The sequence below is a fragment of the Arctopsyche grandis genome, chromosome 9 (genome assembly GCF_051622035.1).
Source record: "Arctopsyche grandis isolate Sample6627 chromosome 9, ASM5162203v2, whole genome shotgun sequence".
Lineage (NCBI taxonomy): Eukaryota > Metazoa > Arthropoda > Insecta > Trichoptera > Hydropsychidae > Arctopsyche > Arctopsyche grandis.
In genome coordinates, this window is record NC_135363.1 from 21,792,887 (window position 1) to 21,816,765 (window position 23,879).

The 23,879-nt window shown below is 34.2% G+C and overlaps 3 protein-coding genes across 6 annotated transcripts; 1 reads left to right on the top strand and 2 right to left on the bottom strand.

Moving 5' to 3' along the window:
• Nucleotides 1-24: 24 nt before the first annotated feature.
• PRAS40 (Proline-rich Akt substrate 40 kDa) lies at nucleotides 25-12,972 on the bottom strand. The gene is made up of 7 exons (XM_077437445.1): nucleotides 12,768-12,972; nucleotides 4,754-4,921; nucleotides 2,677-2,954; nucleotides 2,414-2,591; nucleotides 2,082-2,214; nucleotides 1,612-1,754; nucleotides 25-1,537 (listed from the first exon to the last, which is right to left on the bottom strand). Exons 1-7 carry the CDS (start codon nucleotides 12,885-12,887, stop codon nucleotides 1,427-1,429), a joined length of 1,131 nt encoding a protein of 376 aa, XP_077293571.1. The 5' UTR covers nucleotides 12,888-12,972; the 3' UTR covers nucleotides 25-1,426.
• A 541-nt stretch (nucleotides 12,973-13,513) lies between these two features.
• On the top strand, nucleotides 13,514-18,861 carry CysRS (cysteine--tRNA ligase, cytoplasmic). Of its 4 annotated transcripts, none has more exons than XM_077437425.1 (12): nucleotides 13,514-13,590; nucleotides 13,917-14,101; nucleotides 14,425-14,691; nucleotides 14,769-14,985; nucleotides 15,067-15,277; nucleotides 15,363-15,595; nucleotides 15,668-15,901; nucleotides 15,990-16,125; nucleotides 16,200-16,426; nucleotides 16,500-16,662; nucleotides 16,746-16,954; nucleotides 17,027-18,861. In XM_077437425.1, exons 2-12 carry the CDS (start codon nucleotides 13,923-13,925, stop codon nucleotides 17,153-17,155), a joined length of 2,205 nt encoding a protein of 734 aa, XP_077293551.1. In that variant the 5' UTR covers nucleotides 13,514-13,590; nucleotides 13,917-13,922; the 3' UTR covers nucleotides 17,156-18,861. The 4 variants fall into 4 exon arrangements, with proteins under 4 accessions (XP_077293551.1, XP_077293549.1, XP_077293552.1 ...); XM_077437423.1 differs by having other exon boundaries at nucleotides 13,520-13,834; XM_077437426.1 differs by having other exon boundaries at nucleotides 13,537-13,594; nucleotides 13,870-14,101.
• LOC143917307 (kinesin-like protein KIF18B) lies at nucleotides 17,690-19,811 on the bottom strand. The gene is given in 4 exon segments (XM_077438791.1): nucleotides 17,690-18,207; nucleotides 18,210-18,399; nucleotides 18,401-18,801; nucleotides 18,849-19,811. Coding segments are annotated over 4 exon segments (1,275 nt in total). The 5' UTR covers nucleotides 19,015-19,811.
• Nucleotides 19,812-23,879: the final 4,068 nt, after the last annotated feature.

Genomic DNA, 23,879 nt, shown 5'->3' on the forward strand with positions numbered 1-23,879 from the left:
GGCAAATGATTTTTAAATTTTTTTTATTAATTGTCCATTCTTAACATAATCTGTCAGATGATACAGATAACAAAAATGATCCAACGAAATAAACTACATCAAGGGGAGGCAACGTAGAAAAAATTAGCAGATCAATGAGAAATTATTGTCTCACCACATAATAAAAATTAAAAAAAAATATACGCATTTTATTTACAAAATATACGCTAACATTAAAACTACCGCATATATGGAACGATTTGTCCAATAAAGATTTAAATTGATAAACATTGAATTTTTTTTTAGCGTCATTGTTTAGTTCTAGTATGAGAATTTATAACAAAATTTAAAAAAAAAACAAAAGAGAAAATAGCTTTATCTATAAATACTTTGTATGTAGATAAAGTAAAAATGATTTAAAAAATACAAGTGATATATGCGGTTATGGCCAACAAATGATGAATATACACAATAATGATTAAACAATCACTTAAACTAATGAATTAACATTATAAATTGAAAATCAAAAATACATATATGTATATGTGTTGGGAAGAGCGAATACTGCCACCTGTTTTCATTACAAAATAATTTATTGTAAAAGTTCATATGTATAAAATTTATCAAAAATTCTTTTGGTTACATCCGAATCAGTGTATAAAAAATACGATTATAAAACTGGAAATAAAAATCGGACTTTTTCTCCGACACCGATCGTAGACAAAAATCACCATATTTTCTTTTTTACGGCAGCTTGTAAAAACTTATCAAAAAATCAAAATCTATTTGATTATACTTTGTTATCAACATGACGTAGATTTATCACTTTACTTTTAACAATTACACTTTGTTATAATTTATCTCGCAAAACGATTGTCTGACCTGGTCGAAGACTTGAGTCAAACAATCATTTTTTCAACCTATAGTCTCGCAGAGCATATTACCGACGCGAAAGTGTGCATCAAACTCGAGTGAGACAAATTTCCAATCGCTCAGTTAAATCGTTTAAGTTTAAAAAGCCTCAACAGAATTTAACAAACATGCCTTACTTGAATCCAATAAACGCCACCGCGTGTGTTATCTACTCTACTACAACGGGATAACTTGTTCCTAGTGGGATTTGATCCCAGAGCTCTCACTACCAGATGACACGATGCTAACCACTAGGTGACAAGCACTCCTAAATTTATTACACACACACATGTCATATCACGTAAATATATGTATACGCATTCAAAAGAAAAATAATATATATATAAGAAATATAAATGCTTTGATAATAAGCTGCACGTCTTCGTGTCATCCCAAGATATTCTCCACAGTCGAATACCGCTTCGGTCAATTTAATCGGAGGTACACGGTTCTTACGATACTAACTTACGAGCAGAGTGTAATGCTTATTAAAATTTGTTTCATATAGACTATCGATAATAGCTGGCACTAAGGACTAGATTTGCGTGCTGAAGCGAGGACGTGGGAGATCACCAAACACGTCGCCGTGAACTGAACGCGCCAACGCCTTAATACTGGCTGCTATGTTCTGCGGCTGTTCTTCAAGCTAAAACATAAACACAAAAACAATCACAAAACAAATTCGTAATCATCATATTTGTACAACTACTCTACACTTACATTTTGATTGGTCAGCTCCTGCGAATGCTCGTGGAATTGCCCAAAGACGGGCACATTCACCGGAAGGCTTTTGGCGATGGACATCTTATACTGTTGATTGGATAGGCGAGCACAATGAATACCCTCATCACGACTCACCGAATCTGAAGATGAACAGTGAAATGTTAATTTAATTGTATAATATGTACATACATACATATGTAGATACATTGACAACCGATAATGCATTTTTATATATTATTCACAGTGCAGTTAATCATAATCAATACAACTGTTCAAAATAACGAACAATAAACTGTCCAATACATTGTTACAATGATTTTTTTTTAATTTTTTTCAAATATAACATCTAAGCGTACTGATATTTTGAATGAATACGTGTGTGTAAGTTTAAATGAGATTCCGTCAACTCGATGAAGTCCACAATAACTACGTAAACGAACCGCACATACGTAATGAGGTGGTCTTACCATCAGTGTCGGAATCATAGGCGTCAGAATTATGATCGATGTGAGGTGGCGTCGACGAATCCATCCCCTCTAAATCGAATATGCCCTCGGAATCGAGAGAGTCTTCTTTATAATCGCCTATGTTGACCAAATTCTGAACACAAAACACAATAACTGCAACATGACACATTATTCAGATCTCTTAATTGGAAACGTATTTTACAAAATATATGCACATGTCAGTTATACTCCCGTCCCCCCCATCACACACATACATAATAAATACATATACAAACAATTAATCATTCGATGCAAGTTATGACAACAGTTAGTCGAAACATTGAAAAATGTACCTTAACGATAGTGTTTTTCGGTTTGCTGAACGAAACAGGATTGGCACGTGTGGAAGTGTGTTGTTTTTTGCTATTGACTATGGACTTTTCAATCGGCATCGGATTGTCAGTGTCGTACAATTGAATATGCTGAGCCGCTTCTGTCACGATTGGATTTGCATTATCTTGAGACAGTATACTGTGAAAAAACAATACGTGCATTTTATGTTAAACAAAAATTCGATATTTCAAAATTTGCTTTAAATAAAATAAAAAAAAAATACTTTGTTATAATTTTGAAATCCTGATGCGCTCTCTCTTTAAATTCTTCAAATTCGATATATTTCTTTTCGCGGAACATTCGAATTTCTTCCTCCACGTCCTCTAATCTACACTGCAGTTCCCTCGTCAGACGCTTGCTTAGATTCCCCATGGCGGAATGCGACAGCATAGACGGAGGCCTCTTCGTCGGCGGATCTTCGCTCGCCTCGCTTAATATAATTTTGAACATCGGCGAATACGTATCGCCGTTCCTAAGTGATGCCATTTCTTCATTGCTAGTCTGCGAAATAACATTTTCATATATCAAATCGTTATTTTTAGCCCGCCGAAAGTCGGCACACATTGTATCAAAATGGCGAAACCTTGAATGTCAATAAAACTATTTACGGTACAAAGTAATTCGATCAATTGAACAAATCACGTACAAGACTCGACACACCGACTGAGCGCGGCCAAAGGACACGAGAACCAGCCCAATATTACAATTCAACAAATAGCCACTAAGAATATACAATAATAAAATATATATTTTATAATAATTGTAAATAGGTTTTTGAGCTCTTTTTCCTATTATGCTGTACATTAACATTAGAATAATATAATACTACATATGATAACTAACCAAATTAAATTAAATTGTAAAATAGAAAATGATCAATAGATCAGTAGCTATTTAAATAGATAAAAGATGTATTATGAACATAATTTCATAATAAAAAGCGTTTAAAAATCAAAATCAAATATTTTATACTATATAAAAATTGTATATACTAAATTCTATCCATTTTTATTATTATTTTACTGTGTAAGTTTCAACAGTCAGCTATGTATGTAGGTTTAAGGTTTCGCCTAGTCTAAAATTTGAATAAAATACAGTATAAACCATGCATGTTACATTTCAAGTGTTCACTCCGGTTCGTTCATGAACATACTAGTTGGTTCATACACGATCTATTGGTTTTAGTTTAAGTACTAAAAGCCATCTTCAAATATACTCACCAGGTGTTGGATGAAACTTTTAGCTATCAAAACCTTAGAGATGTTTAAGTATTTAAAGTGGCAAATTCTACGGAAACCGCATAGCAACGTTGCTATAATTACCGTTTCTGCTGATATTAAAAATGGTTACCTGACAACTCGTTCACAGATTTTCCGTAAACCGATGATGCGCTCCAGGCATTTCGTATACGGCCATCTCTTTCTCACCCCGTCTGTTCACCATGATCTCGTTAACTCTGCCATTACATATGCAGCCATCTCTTTCACAGACCGTCTGTTATCAGTGAACGGACGGTCTGTGAAAGAGATGGCTGCATACATAATGGCAGAGTAAACGAGATCATGGTGAACAGACGGGATGAGAACGAGATGGCCGTATACGAAATGCCTGGAGCGCATCATCGGTTCACGGAAAATCTGTGAACGAGTTGTCGTGTCACCATTAAAAATATAGCAACCCAGGACAAGTATATATACATAGAAGATGAAACAAACGATTGAGAATAGTTAAATTAATGCATAATAGTTTGTGCATGAACAAACTACACAATTTGTTCTTTTGTGTACACTAAAACTGGCCAGATTGGTTAGTGTATGAACAAACCAGTATGTTCATGAACGAACGAAACGAACACATTGTACATCCTTGAAATGATAGGCATGCCACACGTTGTGCCTAAATTTAAGACCATTCGCTGTGAAAACATCATAATAATATCAATGATTTTTCAAACGTATAAAACCGGTTATATCCATAATGCATACGCAATTCATTAGATTCGAGTGATCAAAATGAAAATTCGCACGGCAACAACCCTTCAAACAAGATAATAGCTGAATTCAATATTATGAATAGCATTTTAGATGAATATAATAAGCCGATACGTAAGCGTTTATTATACAGACAGCTTTGTTTGTTTGGAAAGCAATGTAAACAAAGGAAAGGAGAACGAAGAGCTTGATTGTTTATCCTCAATTGTTACGGAGAAAATATCCAGCATTATATTATAAAAGTTGAGTGAGTCTGCCACGAATATAAACGTAACAATATACGATTCAAATCAATTATATTATACTTACAACGAGGGACAAATTGAGTAAGATACGATGCGGTGGATTCACGTGAGACGCGTGCGTGTAAGTCGAGCACACGAGACAACGGTAAACCATCCACGAGTCCACCTTCCGTGCTTCGAGCAGAGTCGGCTCCTGGCAGCACACATTGCAATTATCGACGAAGCCGAGCCTCTGAAAGTTGAAAAACGAAATAAATTAATGAAAGAAAAAAACCACACTGCAGCAAGGCAATAACAAAAACAAAACATAAAATAGTGTCAATAAAATCGATAATAACCGGCTCGCACCAGATTTAGCACCGTTTGCAATCGACGAATCGTTATTGACCGTGTGCAAATAATAATAATTAGCGATCAATTTCCATATAGATTGGTGCGCGAATTTAATGACGAATTTTTTGAACGGATCCAACAAACAACATCTATACGTTGCAATTTGGACATAATTCATCATGGACTGTTGGCGAGTCTCCAACACAACGAACGGACGATTATAGTTTTCTGTTGACAATGCAAAGCGTTTTGGATGTACGCCCTACTTAACCCTCGGCAATGTTCCTCGTACAGAGTATTCAATTTGCCAAATCGGGAAGCCTATGGTGAGGATCGGCGTAGACTTTTCATTGCATAGGTGAATAGAGTTTATACTGAAGCGAATGCAACGATGTATTAGATAACGCCGTAAGTCGTTAAAATTCATTAAAAAGTTTCTATGTGGTTGCCGTTGAGAAATTAAGTATAATATGTATGCCAAAGTCATCGCAATATCCTGTTCAATATATAAATAAAGAGTTCCCCATACTGAGTGTGCAACGAGGCGTAAATCGGGGAACTGTATATATAAATAATGCACGCTCCAAATATGTAATTCGTAATTCTGAACGGCTTTTATTAAAAACTTAAGAAAGGGACATGCACTTTGAAATTTGAAGATGAAGAAATTTGAAGATTTGAATTCCATCCTCAAAGAGCTGGCAGTTTCTCCACAACATATAGGCAAAGGATTCATTCCTAATTGGCCATATTGCCAGGAAGAATGTGGAGAGTCTAGAGAAGTTGGTAGTCACTGGAACACTACAGGGAAGGCGAGCGAGAGGACTTTCTCCCATAAGATGGTCAGACCACATTAAATAACCGACAGGATCGTCCCTAAACGTCGCTTTCAACTTGGCACAGGACCGGTAGGAGTGATTCCAGATGATACAAATGACCACGACGCTCAACATTGACACATGCAAATCATAAGAGAGTGAAGTTTGTATAATCGGTATCGTTCAAATGGATACAATTATGATAAAACATTCAACGATCGAGTGCTCAATGTGGTATTATATAATACAATACATAACATAACCGAAAATTATTCACCGTGCGAGACCAGAAGCATTTCGCACGCGGAGAGACAGCAGCCTCAATTCCAAAGGTCATCTTCGACGATAATTATTACAGATGTATTTACTTTTACCAGTTTTCCACAAGATGTACACGGCAAAACAATTATGCAGAGCACGTTCGAACGTACATATATACATATAATAATAACAAAAACACATGCAATTGTGCAAACACGGTGACACAAGGAGATCACGACCGAACGATACGTTGACGCATGTCCTAAAAGAAAAAAAATATATACAGCATACATATTGTGCATCGACTTTTATCACAATCAAAACAAATAGATACATAATACTATTTGCAAAAAAAATAAATAAAAAACTTACGGATATTTTGTCACGCCACGTTTGACGTCGATAAGTGCAATTTCTTCTTACTACGCGTCTAATTCTCGGAAAAAAAAACACTCCGTATCAATACGAGAATAGTATAAGTTTGATAGTGACAATCGGTTCATCCTCGGTCAAAGCTAACGATCCATACTTGAATCTAATATATAATTTCAAAAGATACTTTGTATGTATGTATGTTTGTCAATTTAATAAAAAAATAAAACTATTCAAATAAATTTAATCAAATGTTTACTATTAGATTAGCCGTGTTTAAGCCGTTCATATTACAAATACCGAGCGAAGCCGGGTAAAACCACTAGTAATACATAAAAGAAAGTCCGAGAAACAAAGGTGGAAGCATTACGCTATTGCTTCGGATTTTACGAAGCATAAAATAAATATTAAATCAAATGATTCGTGCATATTTGCAATTTTATATATATACATATGTACATATATGGATCATGATTAATACGAATACCAGATAATGCCAATGCAATATTTGATAGCTTCTTGTATTCACAATACGAGTATCGGAAATGTGTTGAGTTCTATATCGTATAAATAGTCATATCCTTGAAAGCGGTCTCCGTGACGGGCCGGAATGTGAAATTACCGAAAGGCAAAGATCGAAAATCGAAAGATCTTAAGTCAAAAGATCAAAAAAAAGGGTGCATGGTAAACGGTACATACTCACTTAATTTGCGCGAGCAGGATACAACAGGAACAAGAGGAACAGGCTTTTCCTCCCGTATTAATGTGCGCGCGCAGACTACGGGAGGAAAAGCCCGTTCCTCTTGTTCCTGTTGTATCCTGCTCGCGCAAATTAAGTGAGTACGTACCGTTTACCATGCACCCTTTTTTTTGATCTTTCGATTTTCGATCTTTGCCTTCCGATATTTGCGTTTTCGGTAATTTCACATTCCGGCCCGTGAGGTAGACCCCCTTGAAAGATGTTCCTAGCAATTCGATCCGATCACAAATTTTCAATGCTTCCATTTACGGTATTACAAACAAACAAACGCAAAAATGAGATAAGCCTGCATTTAGCTCGTGCCTTATCTATATATCTATTTATGTAATATAATATTGCAATTGGGCCAATATTTTTATCAATTACTTAACAGTGTCTACATATTTTATTGAAATTATACATATGTATAAAGAATCAAGGTTGTAGAAATTGTTATCAAAAAAAAAAAATATATATATAATACGAATTTTCTATATAAAACATGTTTTTTACAACTGATGATGTACATACATACATACATATATTGATATGCAAAAAAATGGCAATATTGTATTGCCCTTGACGAATTCGTCAAGAAAACATCTGACAGTACAAATACCACTCATTTTTTAAAAAGCAATACTTAGGTTTATATTTAGAATAATTGAATGCATTATAGTTTTGCATAATAGACTATGAAGATTTTTTATCGTGGCTAATTTCAAGATATTTGTACGATACAAAACAAACTCATAGTGTATTGACACTGCTTGTATAGTCTTTTTGCTTTATATATAACACAAAAACAACATTTATGAAATGAGGGTTAATTCCTCAAGACAAAAAAAAAACTATACTCAAATAGACTTAATGGTTTATGTACGTATATTTAAAAAAAATATATATAAACAAATGAATTTTAATATGATAATTTCAGCATAGTGTACAATATGACTTTGCTAATTTTAAAAAGCATGTGACCCGAATAAAGATCGATAAAACTTCATTACACTCACAATACTTGGTCAATTAATTACATGTTATAAATAGATAAAGTAAAAATAATAACAAAGCTTTCATTCCAGTTTTTATCGGAAGCAATTAAAATTGTTCCTACAGTGATAGTGCGGAGAAGAGCAGTGGTGTAGCGAGGGTAAAAGCGCAAACACACCGAATCGTACACCAAGCACATGTTCGAGGTTTCCAGTTGGGAAGGGCGTTTCTTCAGGTCACATGATCTTATTATTTCGACAAATTTCTTCAAATATAGGAATCACTGTTATCGATTAAACCTACATATGTACATATGTCAATACAAGGATAAAATATCACCGAAAACACAAAAGGGGTGATTTTTTGCCTGGTAGCCGTAGCATAGATTAAGCGTGCTAGCGTTTTTTTTTACATACCTCTTTTCAGCTTGCAAACGATTTGGTCGTGTGATAAAGTTTGGGTTTTTATCCGATCGTTTTTAACATGTGCAAAACTATCTATAACAAAAAAAAAAAAAACACGTGTCTAGCATTTTTTTTGCACCCCCCCCCCCTCTTTTTATCATATTTGTCGATTTTAAATAAAACAAAATTAAAATACTTTTATTATTTCGATTATTTTTCACCATCAAACTATAAAAATTGATTGAAATATCAATCGTTGACCAAACCGCGCAAAATCGCAAAGTTTCAAAACGATTTGAAGACTGTAACAATTTTAGCTCAATCTTTTGCAAAAGCAAACTAGTAAGAAGTTTGTAATAAAAAATAAATAAATGGATCAAAATTTACCGACTCAGACTCCAACTTGAATGATTTTATTGAGATGGGGCTTTTTTTGCCAACGTATAAAATTTTTAATGCTGAAAATAATAGCGATTTTGAACATAAAAAAAATTAAAGGAATTAAAAAAAATCACCAAAAATTGACATGTAACCCAATTTATCCAATTATTGGAAATATTAAATAGGTATAAATAAAAAGTGAGTACATTCATAGTGTATGTGTATGAATTTCATACACAAAAAAAATCAATTTAATAAAAAAATATGAGACAGAGGAAACAGTCGGTTTTTCGCCATACATCAAAATAGTGCAATTCAACGATTTTATTTATAATAATGTTGTACTCGATGACATATATATCTTCGCTGGGTGTTGGCATATTAAGTTATTAACCCTTTGCCCGCGTCACCAAATTTAGCGAACATGCTCTGTATGCGGCTGCTTTTTTGCGGATTTTGTTATCGCGTTTTCGACTATAAATATAGGTTGTAATATTTTATAAATTATTTTAGCTTATATTGAATTTTTTTGACTACTGCCATCTATTGAATTTGGTAAAGTATACATTTAGTAATCTTTTCAACCTAGTTATAAAATTTTAACACAATAGACGACTCTTATACAGGTTGGAACTTCCAAGACATCTATGCGTGTCTCACGCGCTGAGGGCATGTTCGCTAGGACATGTATATTAGTCGTACGCGGTGGAAAGGTTAAATAAAAAAAAATTAAAAGAAATGTGTCGGTTCGATCCACACGCGGTCGAATTTTTTCAAATATCTTTTGAATATATTTAATTTAATATTTATATTTGATTGTTAGATATAAAAAAAAGTAAAAACTACCTACCTACCTACATACATATAAACAAAATAAAACACGGAAATTAATTAATTAATTAAATAAATTTTCGATAAATGGCGGTAAATTCTCTGCCAAGAGGATACAATGGTAGAAAATAGTATATATATAGAAGTTTTTTCTTTTGTTTGTTATTATAGTCGTATATACATTTTGGCAGTGGTTTAGCTGTAATGTACGTCGAAACGAAACGACTATTATAGTACGGCGAGCGTTATCTCAGACAGACAGACAGGCACACAGACAGAATCGCGATATAATATATATGATGTAATCAAAATTCATGATTTTCATAAAGAAATTATTAAATTTATATTTATTAGTAGATTTACTTCAACACAATTGGAGACTATAGTTGACACATAACCGTAATACTATTAATTAAAAATAATAATAAAAAAGTAGCCAGAGTCGGTTGATTTTTTACGACTCTGACTCCGCTTGAAATGGTCCAACTCCACAGCCCTGCATAATATACACATTATTATAAACATTGACAATTTCCTCTTGATTGAAGACGACGAAATGATCTTGATCACATTTAAATTTTTAAAACAACCTAAACTACTACAAAATATGACATTGATATTTTGTGGCAAACATAAATAATAAAAAATACTTTGCCTTTGCAGCACCCCTCAAATCTGGTGCGCTCGGGGCATCGATGCCCCCTTATTACGCCACTGCACACAAGTCTTTTACAAACGGAAAGGAAAAGTGTTGATTGAAGATTGAGACACTTAAATATAAACCCCCATTCGACAATATACCGCATCACCACGAAGACAAAACTACCTCATCCAACATTGAAACCGTGTTCAAGTGCAAAAACTCTAGTAAAATTTCGACGGTGTCGATATTACGTGTTTATTTTGCGACCGAAGCATCATTTGACGGTGACTCCAAGTCGGTTTGCATGCGACGGTGTATTTTAGCATCTATTAAACGAGAAGCGTATACGGTATTGTAACGTACACTTTCTGGCGGACCTCAAAAGCGGCACTCCACTCTTGCATCATATTCGACTCCTGAAAACACACCCGAACGCTTTAAATGTACAGATGGGGCACAGACAATGAAAAGTTTACGGAACAATGGAAACACGTGTTTAGCTTCAGTGCAATTTATCGATTGTGACCCTGGAACAAAGAGAGTGGTGAAAGAGGGATGCACTCTCGCAAACAAAGGATCAACTATTGATTTCAAGTAGTGTTTTACATTAAAATCACAGTCGGAAGTGCAATCGTTTCGCGATGATTTTTTTGTGAAATATATATTATGCCAGAGTTGAATTTAGTTTCGAATTCGTTGTAAACTAGATTTTAAAATACGGTCAGATTTGAATTTCAAAGTCTATAAAAAAAATATATATAGCTAGCTGAAAATGCAAATGGTCCAACTGTTGAATAGGATCTGTGCGAAAGATGCATATTTTATTGTATTAGAATATGAATTTGCACAAACACTTTTCCTACCTAGCACACGAGACGACTCCGTTTATATGGGAATTATTAATATTCTAAAAATAGTATAGGACTTAATGTAATCAACTAATACAGGTGTACGTTCAATGCCTTCTCCCTCCCTCTATAGTTTGGTAAAAATAATTATTAAATATTTTACAATAATTCGTGAAAAAAAAATGCTGCAATGTATTTTTTTTTATTTATAAAATATGCATTTTATATTGCATAGTATAATACCTTTCATAACATTCTCTCTTATAACTAATGGACGGATACTCATTAGGGCAAAAAAACTCAATAGAAAACCTTTTTTTGCTATTTTGCTTTCAGCATTGTTGGAACGTGTATCGTTATTTGGGATAGCCCTAATGACTATCCAATAATACATATAGTATTTTCTATAGATAAAATTTTCTTCTTTGTATAATTTATGGGAATTATTTTATTTAAACACAGGGCCGACGAGGGGGGGGGGAAGCTAGGGGTAAGGTTCCAGGGCCCTGACTACTCAAAGGGTCCTGTGTCGAAAATCATACTTTCTTATTTATTTATTTGAAAAAAAAGCAACCAACATATAGGTATATTTCTAATATGTAGTTCTGATACATTTTTCGCATATTAAATAAATTATTTCGCATATTAAAAGATATTTTTTTTTTAGTTTGTCATGGGGGCTGGAATTATTTTTCCCAGGGCCCAGGATTCCTCTCAGCGGCCCTGCATATACATAGTTGTAAAATTACATAAATACAATAAAAACATACAAAGTATTTTACAGTATGGAATTTACATATCGTGTTATAAGGGGAACTGCTGTACAACATACATATTTTGAAAATATAAGAAAATTTTCCTAGCAGTGCATTTTTTTGGACAATTTTAAAGAGTTCTTTGTTGATGTATTTTTATTTTTATAGTGAAAATATGTTTCACTAACCCGTCGTATGTGAAAAAATAAAATAGAAAGTTATCCGACACGAATTAGGCTTGAAAAGGAAAGCTGAAGTAATAAAAAAATGTTTTTTTAGAATTTCCAAACTGTATTAAGAAAACGAGCACAACCATCACAGAACTTACACAATGCGTGCTCTATTTGTAAATTGATATGAAATCAGCTGTGAGAAGATCCGATAAATGAAATATGTATGTAGAATGAAGGGTCACGTAGAAGACGCTGAAAAAGTTGACCCAGCCATGTCCTATTTTCGGACACGGATCGAGGGTCGAGCTGGTGATGGAGACATGGAAAATGGACGTTTGACAGTTGTGCGTGCGGTGCGGTGCGGTACGGCAAACACTTGTTTATATAATTGGCGTGCGAAAGAGACGGAGCTGGTGCTGAAGTTGTCCGAGACGAAGAGTGCGACGACGCCCAGCTCAAGTTGTGAGGGGCGAGGGGTGAGGGGCGAGGGGCGCGGGGCGCGGGAGAGGGGGTGGGGGAGTGTTAACCTGGCAGGGGAAGGCGTGCGACGGGGGCGCGTCTAGCAATTGGGGCGAAGTCTCCGCCAGCAGGGGGACTCCGCTGAGCGTGACGTTGAGGCAGCGGCATCTGCACTGGAGTACGGACATCTTGTCGTCGGCTGCTCTACTAAAAAACGACTAAACTGCGCCGAGGCCGAAGCCCGACTGTCTGCACCCGGCCCCGACCCTGTGCAACTCGCTTTCGCTCGAATCGGAACGCACACGCGCACCCTTCTCCCTCTCGCTCGCTATATATGCTCGCGGTAAAAAGAGACAACTAAAATTGCGCAATGCGTACTCATCGGATATTGTGCGCATTTTCATAGTTCTTTGTTGTCGGGCGCGTCTGCGAGTGGATTGCCGTCGAAATATTCACTCGATTTCGGGCATACGCTCTGCGATTTTCGACATTGTACAATGTTTTTGTTTTGATTGTACTTATTGAACGATATTTGAATCATATTGCACGTCAAAGCATAAATCATAATGTGCGTGAGTAGAAATCGTGAAAATATAATCAACTTTTGGATTGAATTCAAACGAATGTCCGATTTAAAATTTTGATGGAAAAAATGTAAGCAATTTATATTTTTTTATTGAAAAAAAAAAACAGCACTCTCCTGCAATCAAAACCTAAAAAATATTTGAAGAGTATTTTATGCGTCGCATGACTTTTATTCAATTTTAAGGTTTGCACAAACGTCACTTTGTAGATGGATGTTATCGAAGTTGTTAGGACCGAAAATGAGCCATCAAAGCATTCGTAGTCAGTGAGCTGTCAGTGTCGGCCGGCTAATTTGAGTGTCTTCGAGTTTGTAATTTTATTTCATGACTTACTTTTTAAAATTAAAAATACATTTAAATTTAACTTTGCAACGCGTTTAAACCGTGTTATTTATTTGTTGCACGCTTTTTGAATAAACGTGACACGTTTCCAAAAGCTAACCTCGAACATTTCACAATTTGCTCTAAGCGATTTCGTCAGCGTGAAATATTGCTATAAAAAATGTTTTAATTTTTTTTATGTTGAATATTCATTTTTAAAAATTGCAAAGGTATGCAAACAGTAACTAAAATTATTGTCATATAGTCTTTTTATTTGACAATAATTGTTAACAATAATAATTATTGTTTCAGATTACTATGGCAAAACGAAGTCAACCAAAATGGACAGTTCCCGCTGAAGGCGATCGACCTGTACTCAAATTATTCAATAGTCTTACAAGAAAGAAAGAAAAGTTTATCCCCAAGAATGGAAACAATGTTACCTGGTATAGTTGTGGTCCCACAGTGTACGATGCATCTCATATGGGACACGCGAGGTATAAAATATAAAATAACCACTACATATAAATCAAATGTGATGTCCTACTAAACATAAATTTCGTCATGTCTATATCAAATACATTTGTACAAATACAGCACTGTTTAATTAAGTTGTGGTTGAAATAGATTCATATTTTTAAATGTACTGACGCAATAAAGTGTAATTAAACAATCATTTCCTTCTAAGAATGTATGTAAATCAAAAATTTACGAAAGGTTTAATTAAGTATTTTAGTTTTAATTTTATCGTTAATGTAATTGAAAGAAAAATGCAATCTGAAAATTATCAGTTCTAATCTCTTATTGTTCTTAATTCCAGGTCTTATATTTCCTTTGATATCTTGAGACGAGTTCTATCAGATTATTTTGGTTATAAAATTCTTTACGTTATGAATATAACCGACATTGATGATAAAATTATAAGAAGAGCTCGACAAAATCATCTTTATGATAAATATTTGTCGGAACCGAGAAGTTTGGAGGATACCCTCAGTGATGCAAAAGTTGTGATGGATTTGTTTGAGGAAAATGTAAAAAATGCAACAGATCCAGACAAGAAAGTTATGTTAACAAACATGCTTAGCAGGTCCGATATATCAATATATCATATCATTAATAAAAACCGATATTATTTACACATACAGTTATTATTTATTATTTCAGTATGACTTCTTCTGTCAATTCTTTAAAACAAGCAGTCCAATCAAATGATGTGGATCAAATTGAATCAAATAAAATTCTATTTTTGCAAGCTGCAAAAGATCCAATATCTCAGTGGTTAGACAAAGCTAACGGTTCAAGTGTAACAGACAATGAAATTTTCATGACCCTGCCGAGGTTTTGGGAAAAGGAATTTCAGAATGATATGAAAGCTTTAAATGTACAGATTTAAATATGTTCGATATTCAAATAATTTGTTCATTTGTATCAAATCTAATACATACTATGAATTGAATTTCAGGTACTTCCTCCAGATGTGCTCACTAGAGTAAGTGAATACATTCCCGAAATAGTAAAATTTATTGAGCGCATTATAAGTAATGGATTAGCATATGTAGCGAATGGGTCTGTTTATTTTAATGTCGGTCAGTACGATAGTAAAAAGAATCACTTCTATGCAAAACTTGTACCAGAAGCATATGGTGATAAAAATTTATTATTGGAAGGAGAAGGTAAATATTTTTACGTTACCGAGTAAGATAATTTAATTGTAGTTACTGATTTAATATGAATTTTATGTATTACTATATTTCGTAGGTGATTTAACCACAGAATTTTCTGAAAAACAATCAGCAAACGATTTTGCTTTGTGGAAAAAATCAAAAAGCGGTGAACCGTCATGGGAATCCCCGTGGGGCTTGGGTCGTCCAGGTTGGCACATAGAATGTTCAGCGATGGCCTCGGAAGTCTGCGGAGATTCCCTTGACATCCACACTGGTGGTGTCGACCTCAAATTTCCTCATCACGATAATGAACTCGCTCAAAGTGAAGTATGTTCAAAGATGTCAGTTTAAATTTAAATATTGATCCAAGCCTGATAAATAACTGTTGAATTATTTCAGGCCTACTTTGATTGTGAAAATTGGGTATCATATTTTCTACACACCGGTCATTTGACGATAGCCGGCTGCAAAATGTCAAAGTCTTTGAAAAACTTCATAACCATTCAGGATGCGCTGCAGAAGAATTCAGCGGCACAGCTGCGATTGGCGTTTTTGCTGCATTCGTGGAAAGATACTTTGGATTACTCTCCGAACACCATGGAAATGGCTGTTCAGTATGAAAAATTGCTAAATGTATGTGAAATATCTTTATATAAAATAGAACAAATATATTAAAGCATTTAAAAGATGTATTCTTATTGAATATTCTTTTTATTCTTAGGAATTTTTCCTTACCATAAAAGATGCAATAAGATGTGGTTCTGGTGCTGGTCAAGGTGGCTGTTGGTTAGGAGAAGAAGCCCAGTTGTTTAATAAATTGATGACTACTCAAGATCTCGTTCACAAGGCGTTGTGTGGTAGCTAATATTTTCATATTAATTTGTTAATTAATTAAAGCAAAATATATTTTAAATTTTATTTAAAATTTCAGATAATATTGATACACGTTCCGCACTAGATTCCATCAGAGAAATAGTGTCGGCCACAAATCTGTACTTAAGCAATAAAAATGGCGCTCCAAATACTCCCGGAGCACCAAGTGCACCGCTCTTGGAAAGAGTCGGCAAATATGTAACGGAATTGCTCCACATTTTTGGTGTCATCGATGGATCGAGAGGTGGAATCGGGTTTCCTATTCGACAAAATGCAAATGAAGATGTATTTATTTTCCATCACTATTTAAACAATAGCTTTTATTGTAAATCTTTTGATTAATGTTATCAATGTCCAGTTTGAAGGTTTGGTGATGCCATATTTGGAAGTGGTTGCATCTTTCCGTAAAGCGGTTCGAGATTCTGCAAAGTCGACAATGGCAAAAGAAATTTTGACACTTTGTGATTCATTGCGAGATGATACTTTGCCCAATCTCGGTGTCCGATTAGAAGACAGAGAAGGTTTTCTTTTTGTTTATGTATAAAAGTATAAAAAGCATTTCTGATATTTTATTTTATGCTGATTTATTTATGTATTTCATTAGATCGAAGCATTGTTAAATTGGTGCCTAAAGAACAATTACTTAAAGAAAAAGAAGATAAAAAGAAAATAGAAGCTGAAAAGTCACTTGAAAAAGAGAGAAGAAAATTAGAGCAGTTGGCTCTCGAGAAAGCAAAAGAAGAACAAAAGAAAATACCACCTTCTGAAATGTTCAAATCGGAACTTGATAAATACTCGCAGTTCGATGATAAGGTATAAATAGAATTCAAGATAAAATTTTTTTAATAAAATAGTTCATTAATGTATTTTTACTCTGTTTTTCAGGGAATTCCAACTCATGATAATTCAGGCAAAGAAATAAGCAAAGGTCAAGTAAAAAAATTACAAAAACTTCAACAGGCCCAAGAGAAGAAATATAATGATTACTTGAAATCATCAGAACCAAAGGAATAAATAATATGACACACATTTAATGTGAATCCTGCATTTTAAAGATTCGTTAAAACTAATTTTATAATATGTAATTTTAATTGATTAATTTAACTACCCTAATTTAACAACCCTAACAATTATTTTCATATTCATGTAAACATTACTATTTATTGCACACTCATCATCATCTTTTATTCATTATCAGAAATTTATGGAACCATCATACAGGCTTAGACTATGATATTAATGATAATTATTCTCTTCTTTCTTTTTTTTTTAAATACTGATAGCACTAGTATATTGTATACTTGTTATTTTTATAGCTACGTACATATTACATTTATTAGATTTATTTATAGTTTTGGACATTACATTTATTTAATGCGCCACAATGACCTACATAAGAAAATAAGGTACATAGAGTAAAAAGAAAAAATTATATGTGACTGAGAATTGGAGAAGACAATCTACTAATATTTTATAGTTCTTACTGTCAATTATAATCGTAAAAATGCGATAGATTAGTGGTGTTTGGCAGCAATAAATGTCAAAAATTTATTGAAGTAGACGAAAAAATAATAACAATATTGGAAAGTGAATTTGAAAACCACTGTTTAGATGCGAGACTCTTTCTCTCAACTCTTCTGCGTCTTTAATGTACTGAGCAACGTGGCCGTCGCAGCTAATAATATTCTTCTTCATCGTCTGCTAAATCTTATTGGCTCGGGTCGCATAATTGAGAGTGTTGTACGTATCCTCATACAATGAACTCGTTGGTGCGACATTTGCAATCATAACAGTGCGGCAATTTCCACCAAGACTGTTCTTCAACAACCTAGTCAACTTTGAATCCTTGTATGGAATGAACTTTGCACTATCGGCTAATTGATTGATACAATTACCGAGCGATAATATACTGCGATGTATATTGTCCCCTTTGAAATGATCTTCTTTGCAACTGGTAGCAGAAGCTTGCTCACTACCGGCCAAATCGATCATAGATAATTTAACAATTTTGACTTGATCCGTTGCCTTGGTTCTCATTTTCATGTACACCTGAAAAACAGCATGCTAGAGTTTTCAGCGTTTGCATCCGTCGGATGTTGTGTTCGATTTTTGTTCCCTATATCCAACATATCGAGCAATTCCTGAGCCGTGTTAATACTTTTGCTAGACAAACCTGAAATTTGAACACCATATTTACGATCGTCCCTCAGATGTAAGGAACCGGACGGTTGGAGTAAATCGTGGACGTATTCATTATACATAGATCTCTAGATACGACACGCATATTTCAAACTGTCGCTCTTGTCGGTTATTTTCGATGCCGTTGAACAGTTCTCGCATCGTCAGATACGTGATGCCGGGCGTCTCCGGATAGCGGACCATCGTGAAAGTCTTACCAGGTCCCGTAGCTCCGTAGACGAAGACGGAGCAATTGTAACACTCCATGAGCGAGGCGATGATGTCTTTGATGCTCTCGTTGAAGACGTCTACGTTCATCGCCCGGACGCCGAAGACAGTGTCGAATATGAATTGCATTTCCTTGTTGGCTTTCTTTAGATAGTTGTGCGACGGATGCTGCACTCCCTGGTAGAAGAATGGCTCTTCCTCTACTTTGGGGTCGAAGATGAGCATCCTCGAATCGATGGGTTTGACGACGATATCTACACACGATATTTACGATATTTTCCATATTGCAACCTGTGGTTGCTATTTAGGAACTGGTTATGGAAAATATTGTGTGTAGATACCGTTTGTGTGGACGACGCCATTCGTATGCACATCTTCATGTTGGTCGCTGTTGAAGTCGACTCTGTGGTACCAAAGCGGGAAGGTTTGGGCAGTTGTAAAGAATCCATGGTTTCACTTTTGGACATAGCCGACGAGCCCTGGGCGAGTAGGCTGCCTTCAGAGACTTCTTCAGCGACGACATGATGTCCTCGTTTGCTTTGACTCTTCACAAAATAGTTGCTTACTTCGAAAGCACTCGAGAGCAGCGATGACGATGCATCCGCCTGTTGACCGTTCAAACTCAACAGCGCTTGACGTTTTCACATATGTCCTTCTTGATGTATATTATTTGTAAAAGTTTCTAATTGGGCTCACATGCTATTTTGTTTCTCTTTATTTTTATGCATTTCTACACCTGTTAGTTGATTTTTCAACAAATAAAATAAAAATAAAAAATATGTATAATTTGAAATAGATGGCTTGATTTTTAAGATAAAAATTTGCAGGATTCTACATATGTATGTGTAATAAATAAGTAATATATAATGTGCAATTATATTTATAATATATGATAAGAGGATCATGTGCATTTATTTTGTAACAATGGAATGTTTACATCATTAAAAGTGTTTCATTATTTTATCTATATTATCTTTTGCAAATCGATTGTTTACCTAATATTCAAGTACCGTGTTCAAAGACAGATCCATTAGAATTAAAATGACTTTATAATCGACTTGTTACGCAGATGATAAAATTGCTAAATCAAAATTGTAAAATAATGATATCGAATTTGAATATTAGTTGAACTTATTTTACAACTAGTGGTTTTACCCGGCTTCGCTCGGTATTTGTAATATAAACCGTTGAAACATGGCTAATCTAATAGTAAACATTTTATTAAATTTATTTGACATGTTTTATTTTATATAAATTTATTTGAATACTCATTTGTTTTTTAATTTGTTTGTTATTTTATTTAATTTATTTGAATATTCATTTATTTTTTTATTAAATTTAACGTCACGGATTCTATGAACCAAAATATACATAAATTCAGTCTCTGTCGAAATTATATATTAGATGTATTGAATTTTTTGTTCTGTGTATGTCAACTTGTGTGGTATTAATTGGAAAAATGTGTAAATTGAGTACATATTGAGTCGTCAGGGAGATCTCATTAAGCTCGAATGTTCGAAGTATTGGAGTCTTCGGGCGTAGATTTATTTCCTCATAATTTGAAGAAGTCCGTCGTCAGAGCGGGGGTGAGAAAATCTGCAAATCCGACCGTGTCGTTTTCCTTGACGAAGTTGGATTATTGACGTGAGACGCGTACATCAATTTAAATTGGAATTAAAAATTTGTCGGCGGAAAAGTCTTCAAACGGGAAAAACTTTTCCGCGCAATCTAGAGACCGTACCCCCGGAACGAGGCTCACTCCCATAACAAGTTTAAAATATATCTCCTCACACGGAGCCCGAGTAATTACTTACAAAATTTATAAAAGCCGGTTTATATTTTGGTATATCGGAGGGGGTTCGGCGATGGGGAGGGGCAGGGCGTGCGCGCGCGAAAAAAAATCCAATCTCGCTTTTCCATTAATTATTTAAATCTCATTAAACTCGGGCAAAGTTGCGGGCACAGCCAAGCGCCGTCAAAGCAACTTTTTATTTTAATGGCGGACGCAAAGCAGTGGCGCGCGACGACAGCCCTCGCCTTAATAAATAAATAAGAAAATTTTCCGATGGGGTGGGGGATGACGAATGTGGCCGAGTTTGAATTTTTCCATCGTTACGACTTGTACACACCGACAAAATCGCAACGCGTCAAAAGAAGTTTTCCGTAAAACATATAAAAACTGGTTTCATGAAATTTCGCATGTTGAAAAATATATTTTAACTTGTTGCCTCGGTATAGTTGGATTATATTACAATTCAAAAAACAGAAATCATAAGCTAATTTTTATTATTATTATATTTATTTACAAGGCTCTTCTATATTTCACTTCGCTCATTGGTCTGACAACATATTATATTATTTTATTTATTTTTATTTTTATTTTTACATATATAACAGGAAGGCCTTACAGGTAAATCCCAATGCACCTTCCTGGCCAATTACAAATACAAATGCAGAAAGTCGTTGAATTACGAGACACTGAAAAACTCGCAAATTAACGAGACATCTATGAACTGTACATACATTTTATTGTACATCAATCATACTTCAAATAGTGGTGACATAGTAGGTAGGAAGGATTTTTAGCCAATTTTTTTTCCGGGAACCGTTTCAATAATGAAATCAGAGAAAATTGGCAAACTCTGATAGGAAACGATCAACCTGGAGCACAAATCCAGGTCTGACCAACAGCATATTCTGAAAAATTCATTTTTCATTCGAGGCCCGAGCCAGGGATCGAACCCGGTGCCTTCTCGACGCTAAGCAGAAGCTTAACGACCGAGCTATGCTGCTGGCTAATTATATTCTACATTATTCCGATCGTTTTGAAACTTTGTCATTTAGCGCGGTTTGGTCAACGATAGATATTTAAATCAATACCGCTAGTATGCTGGCGAAAAGTAATCGTTTAAAAATGGAAAAATTTTGGACATCTTGATGTTTAGTGGTTAATAACCTTATATGTTTGACTTTCCGCCACCCTCTCTTTTTGCCAGATTTTATTTATGTGGACTAAACTATTCTTGTTTGGAAAAGTTACTCAAAAATATTAAAATTGGGAGTAATTTATTTATTCAAAGATTGGACCATTGTAGCATTACATTAAATCCTAATGCGCCACAATGGTCGAAAATATAACAGATAAGAAATAAAAACTTGATTAATTATATAGATGTATATAATACATAAAAAATAATAGCAGCAAAAGTTCAAATAATAATAGTAGTAGCCACAAAACATATAATAATTGTTAAATATGTGGAGAAAAATTGATAATGCCTTGCATCAACAGTCTTTACTATATTACAAATACAAAACATTATCACGATGGCCAAATGGAAGAGAGAAGATCAAAATTCCACTCATACATCACATACAATTATGAAAATAATGATGAGCACAGGCTATCAGACAAATATGTTAGAATAATCTCTGATAACACTGAGCAACAAAAAAAAATACCAGAGCGGAGACTAGCCAATCTTTACTAAGTTTGACCCACTGAATTCGAATATGATATTGATTTTTGTTGGTGGGTGATCGTTTATGAGATATGAGCGTTTAAAAAAATCTGCGATTTTTACAGTTTTTTTGGCTCTTGCGGTCTTTAACTCACAACCATATACACAACGAAAGCATTTAAATTGCAATTACCGCTTGAGTTAGTACGTTTAGATAAAAAAAAAATTTTGAGATAGATCCTTATAAACGTGGTGAAATAAAAAATTTGCCAAATAAATGAATAATAGGACGGGAAAAAAATCCGTAAAAAAAATATATTTTTAATTTTTTAAATACGCTAGAAAATTAATTAGAAGTATTTTAAAGCAATGAAATATAACAATTAATAGGAAAAATATCTGACTATTGATTCCAATACTCACTTTGAGCGTAACAATCCTAAATTTTGAGTTAAAGACCGCAAAAGCCAAAAAACTGTAAAAATCGCGGATTTTTTTAAACGCTCATATATCGTAAACGATCACCCACCAATAAAAATCAATATCATATTCGAATTCAGTGGATCAAACTTAGTAAAGATTGGTTAGTCTCCGTTCTGGTAACTCAAAAACGTGATTTTTTGTTGCTCAGTGTAATCTACGCTCACCGAGGTGGAATATATCGCATTCAGGCACGGCAGCAACGATTTCATTAAGAAGTCGTATAGCTCTTGGAATAAGAGCCATCCGATAAAGAATTATATAATAATATACATATTATGTAAGTACATATGGGTAAAATGTGTTTTTTATAATAAAATTTTATTATTTATTCTAAATATTTTAATAAATATATATAATTTATTTCATTTCATCGTTTATCGTATATTATTTATTATCACAGATTGAAATTTCCATGTGAACCATCTCAAAAGGATTAATATCAAATATCTAGAAGAAAAATCTTATTTAATAATTCATACATGCGAGCAAACGAGAAGCAGAAAATCAATTTGAGAAACCGTTTCGGAATAATGTTGCTTTGTGAGTACTTACATATGAGGGGCAAAATACTCTTTTTATGAATAGTAAATAGGCAGATCTTTCGCTTATGGTTGGTTCGTAATACAAGCTAGAAGGAGTAACACGCTCGTTGTAAATTACATATTATTTGTGGGAAAATATAATTACTTGGCCTAAAAATGTAACCAAATCAACCGATAAGAGCAAAAACGCACCAATTTTCATAAACAATTAATAAGCAGCACATTTAATAAAAAATGCATAAAATATTTGAAAATACAACAATGGATGCATCTCTTGTATTTAGATTTTTTTCCAAAACAAAATCTCAAGATGTTATAGAAAGATTTAATCATTGCATATTTCAATGGTTAGTATATAATTCTTTCAATTGAGTGGTCATGGGTACTATCCCTGGTGTGTGCTGCTGACCAGACCTTGGATATGTGACTGGAATGTCGATCGTTTTCTATCAGAGAAACGGTACCAACAAATTGGCAACCCTATCTTATATTTCGCAAAAATTCGAATTATTCAGCATCTCGATTTTCAGTGATTTGTATTATGCTGCAAATTTGTCCATAGATGTCTCTCTGGATGCTAATCGATGTTTGTATTTGCCTTGAATAATACTTACAACACTTCTGTACAATGTTTGACTATAGATGTCATGTTTAATGTAAATAAATTGGTGTATACATAATTAATAATTCCAAATATGCATACATAACACATTCGTCGCGTTGGAGCAATCTGCTAGACGAATGTGGATGATTTTTAAAAATAGGGCAAAATACCTATACTATGGACTGACTTTAAGTCATCTAACTAACAACTCGTTTTTGTCTTGCAAGAGATCAAGATATAAT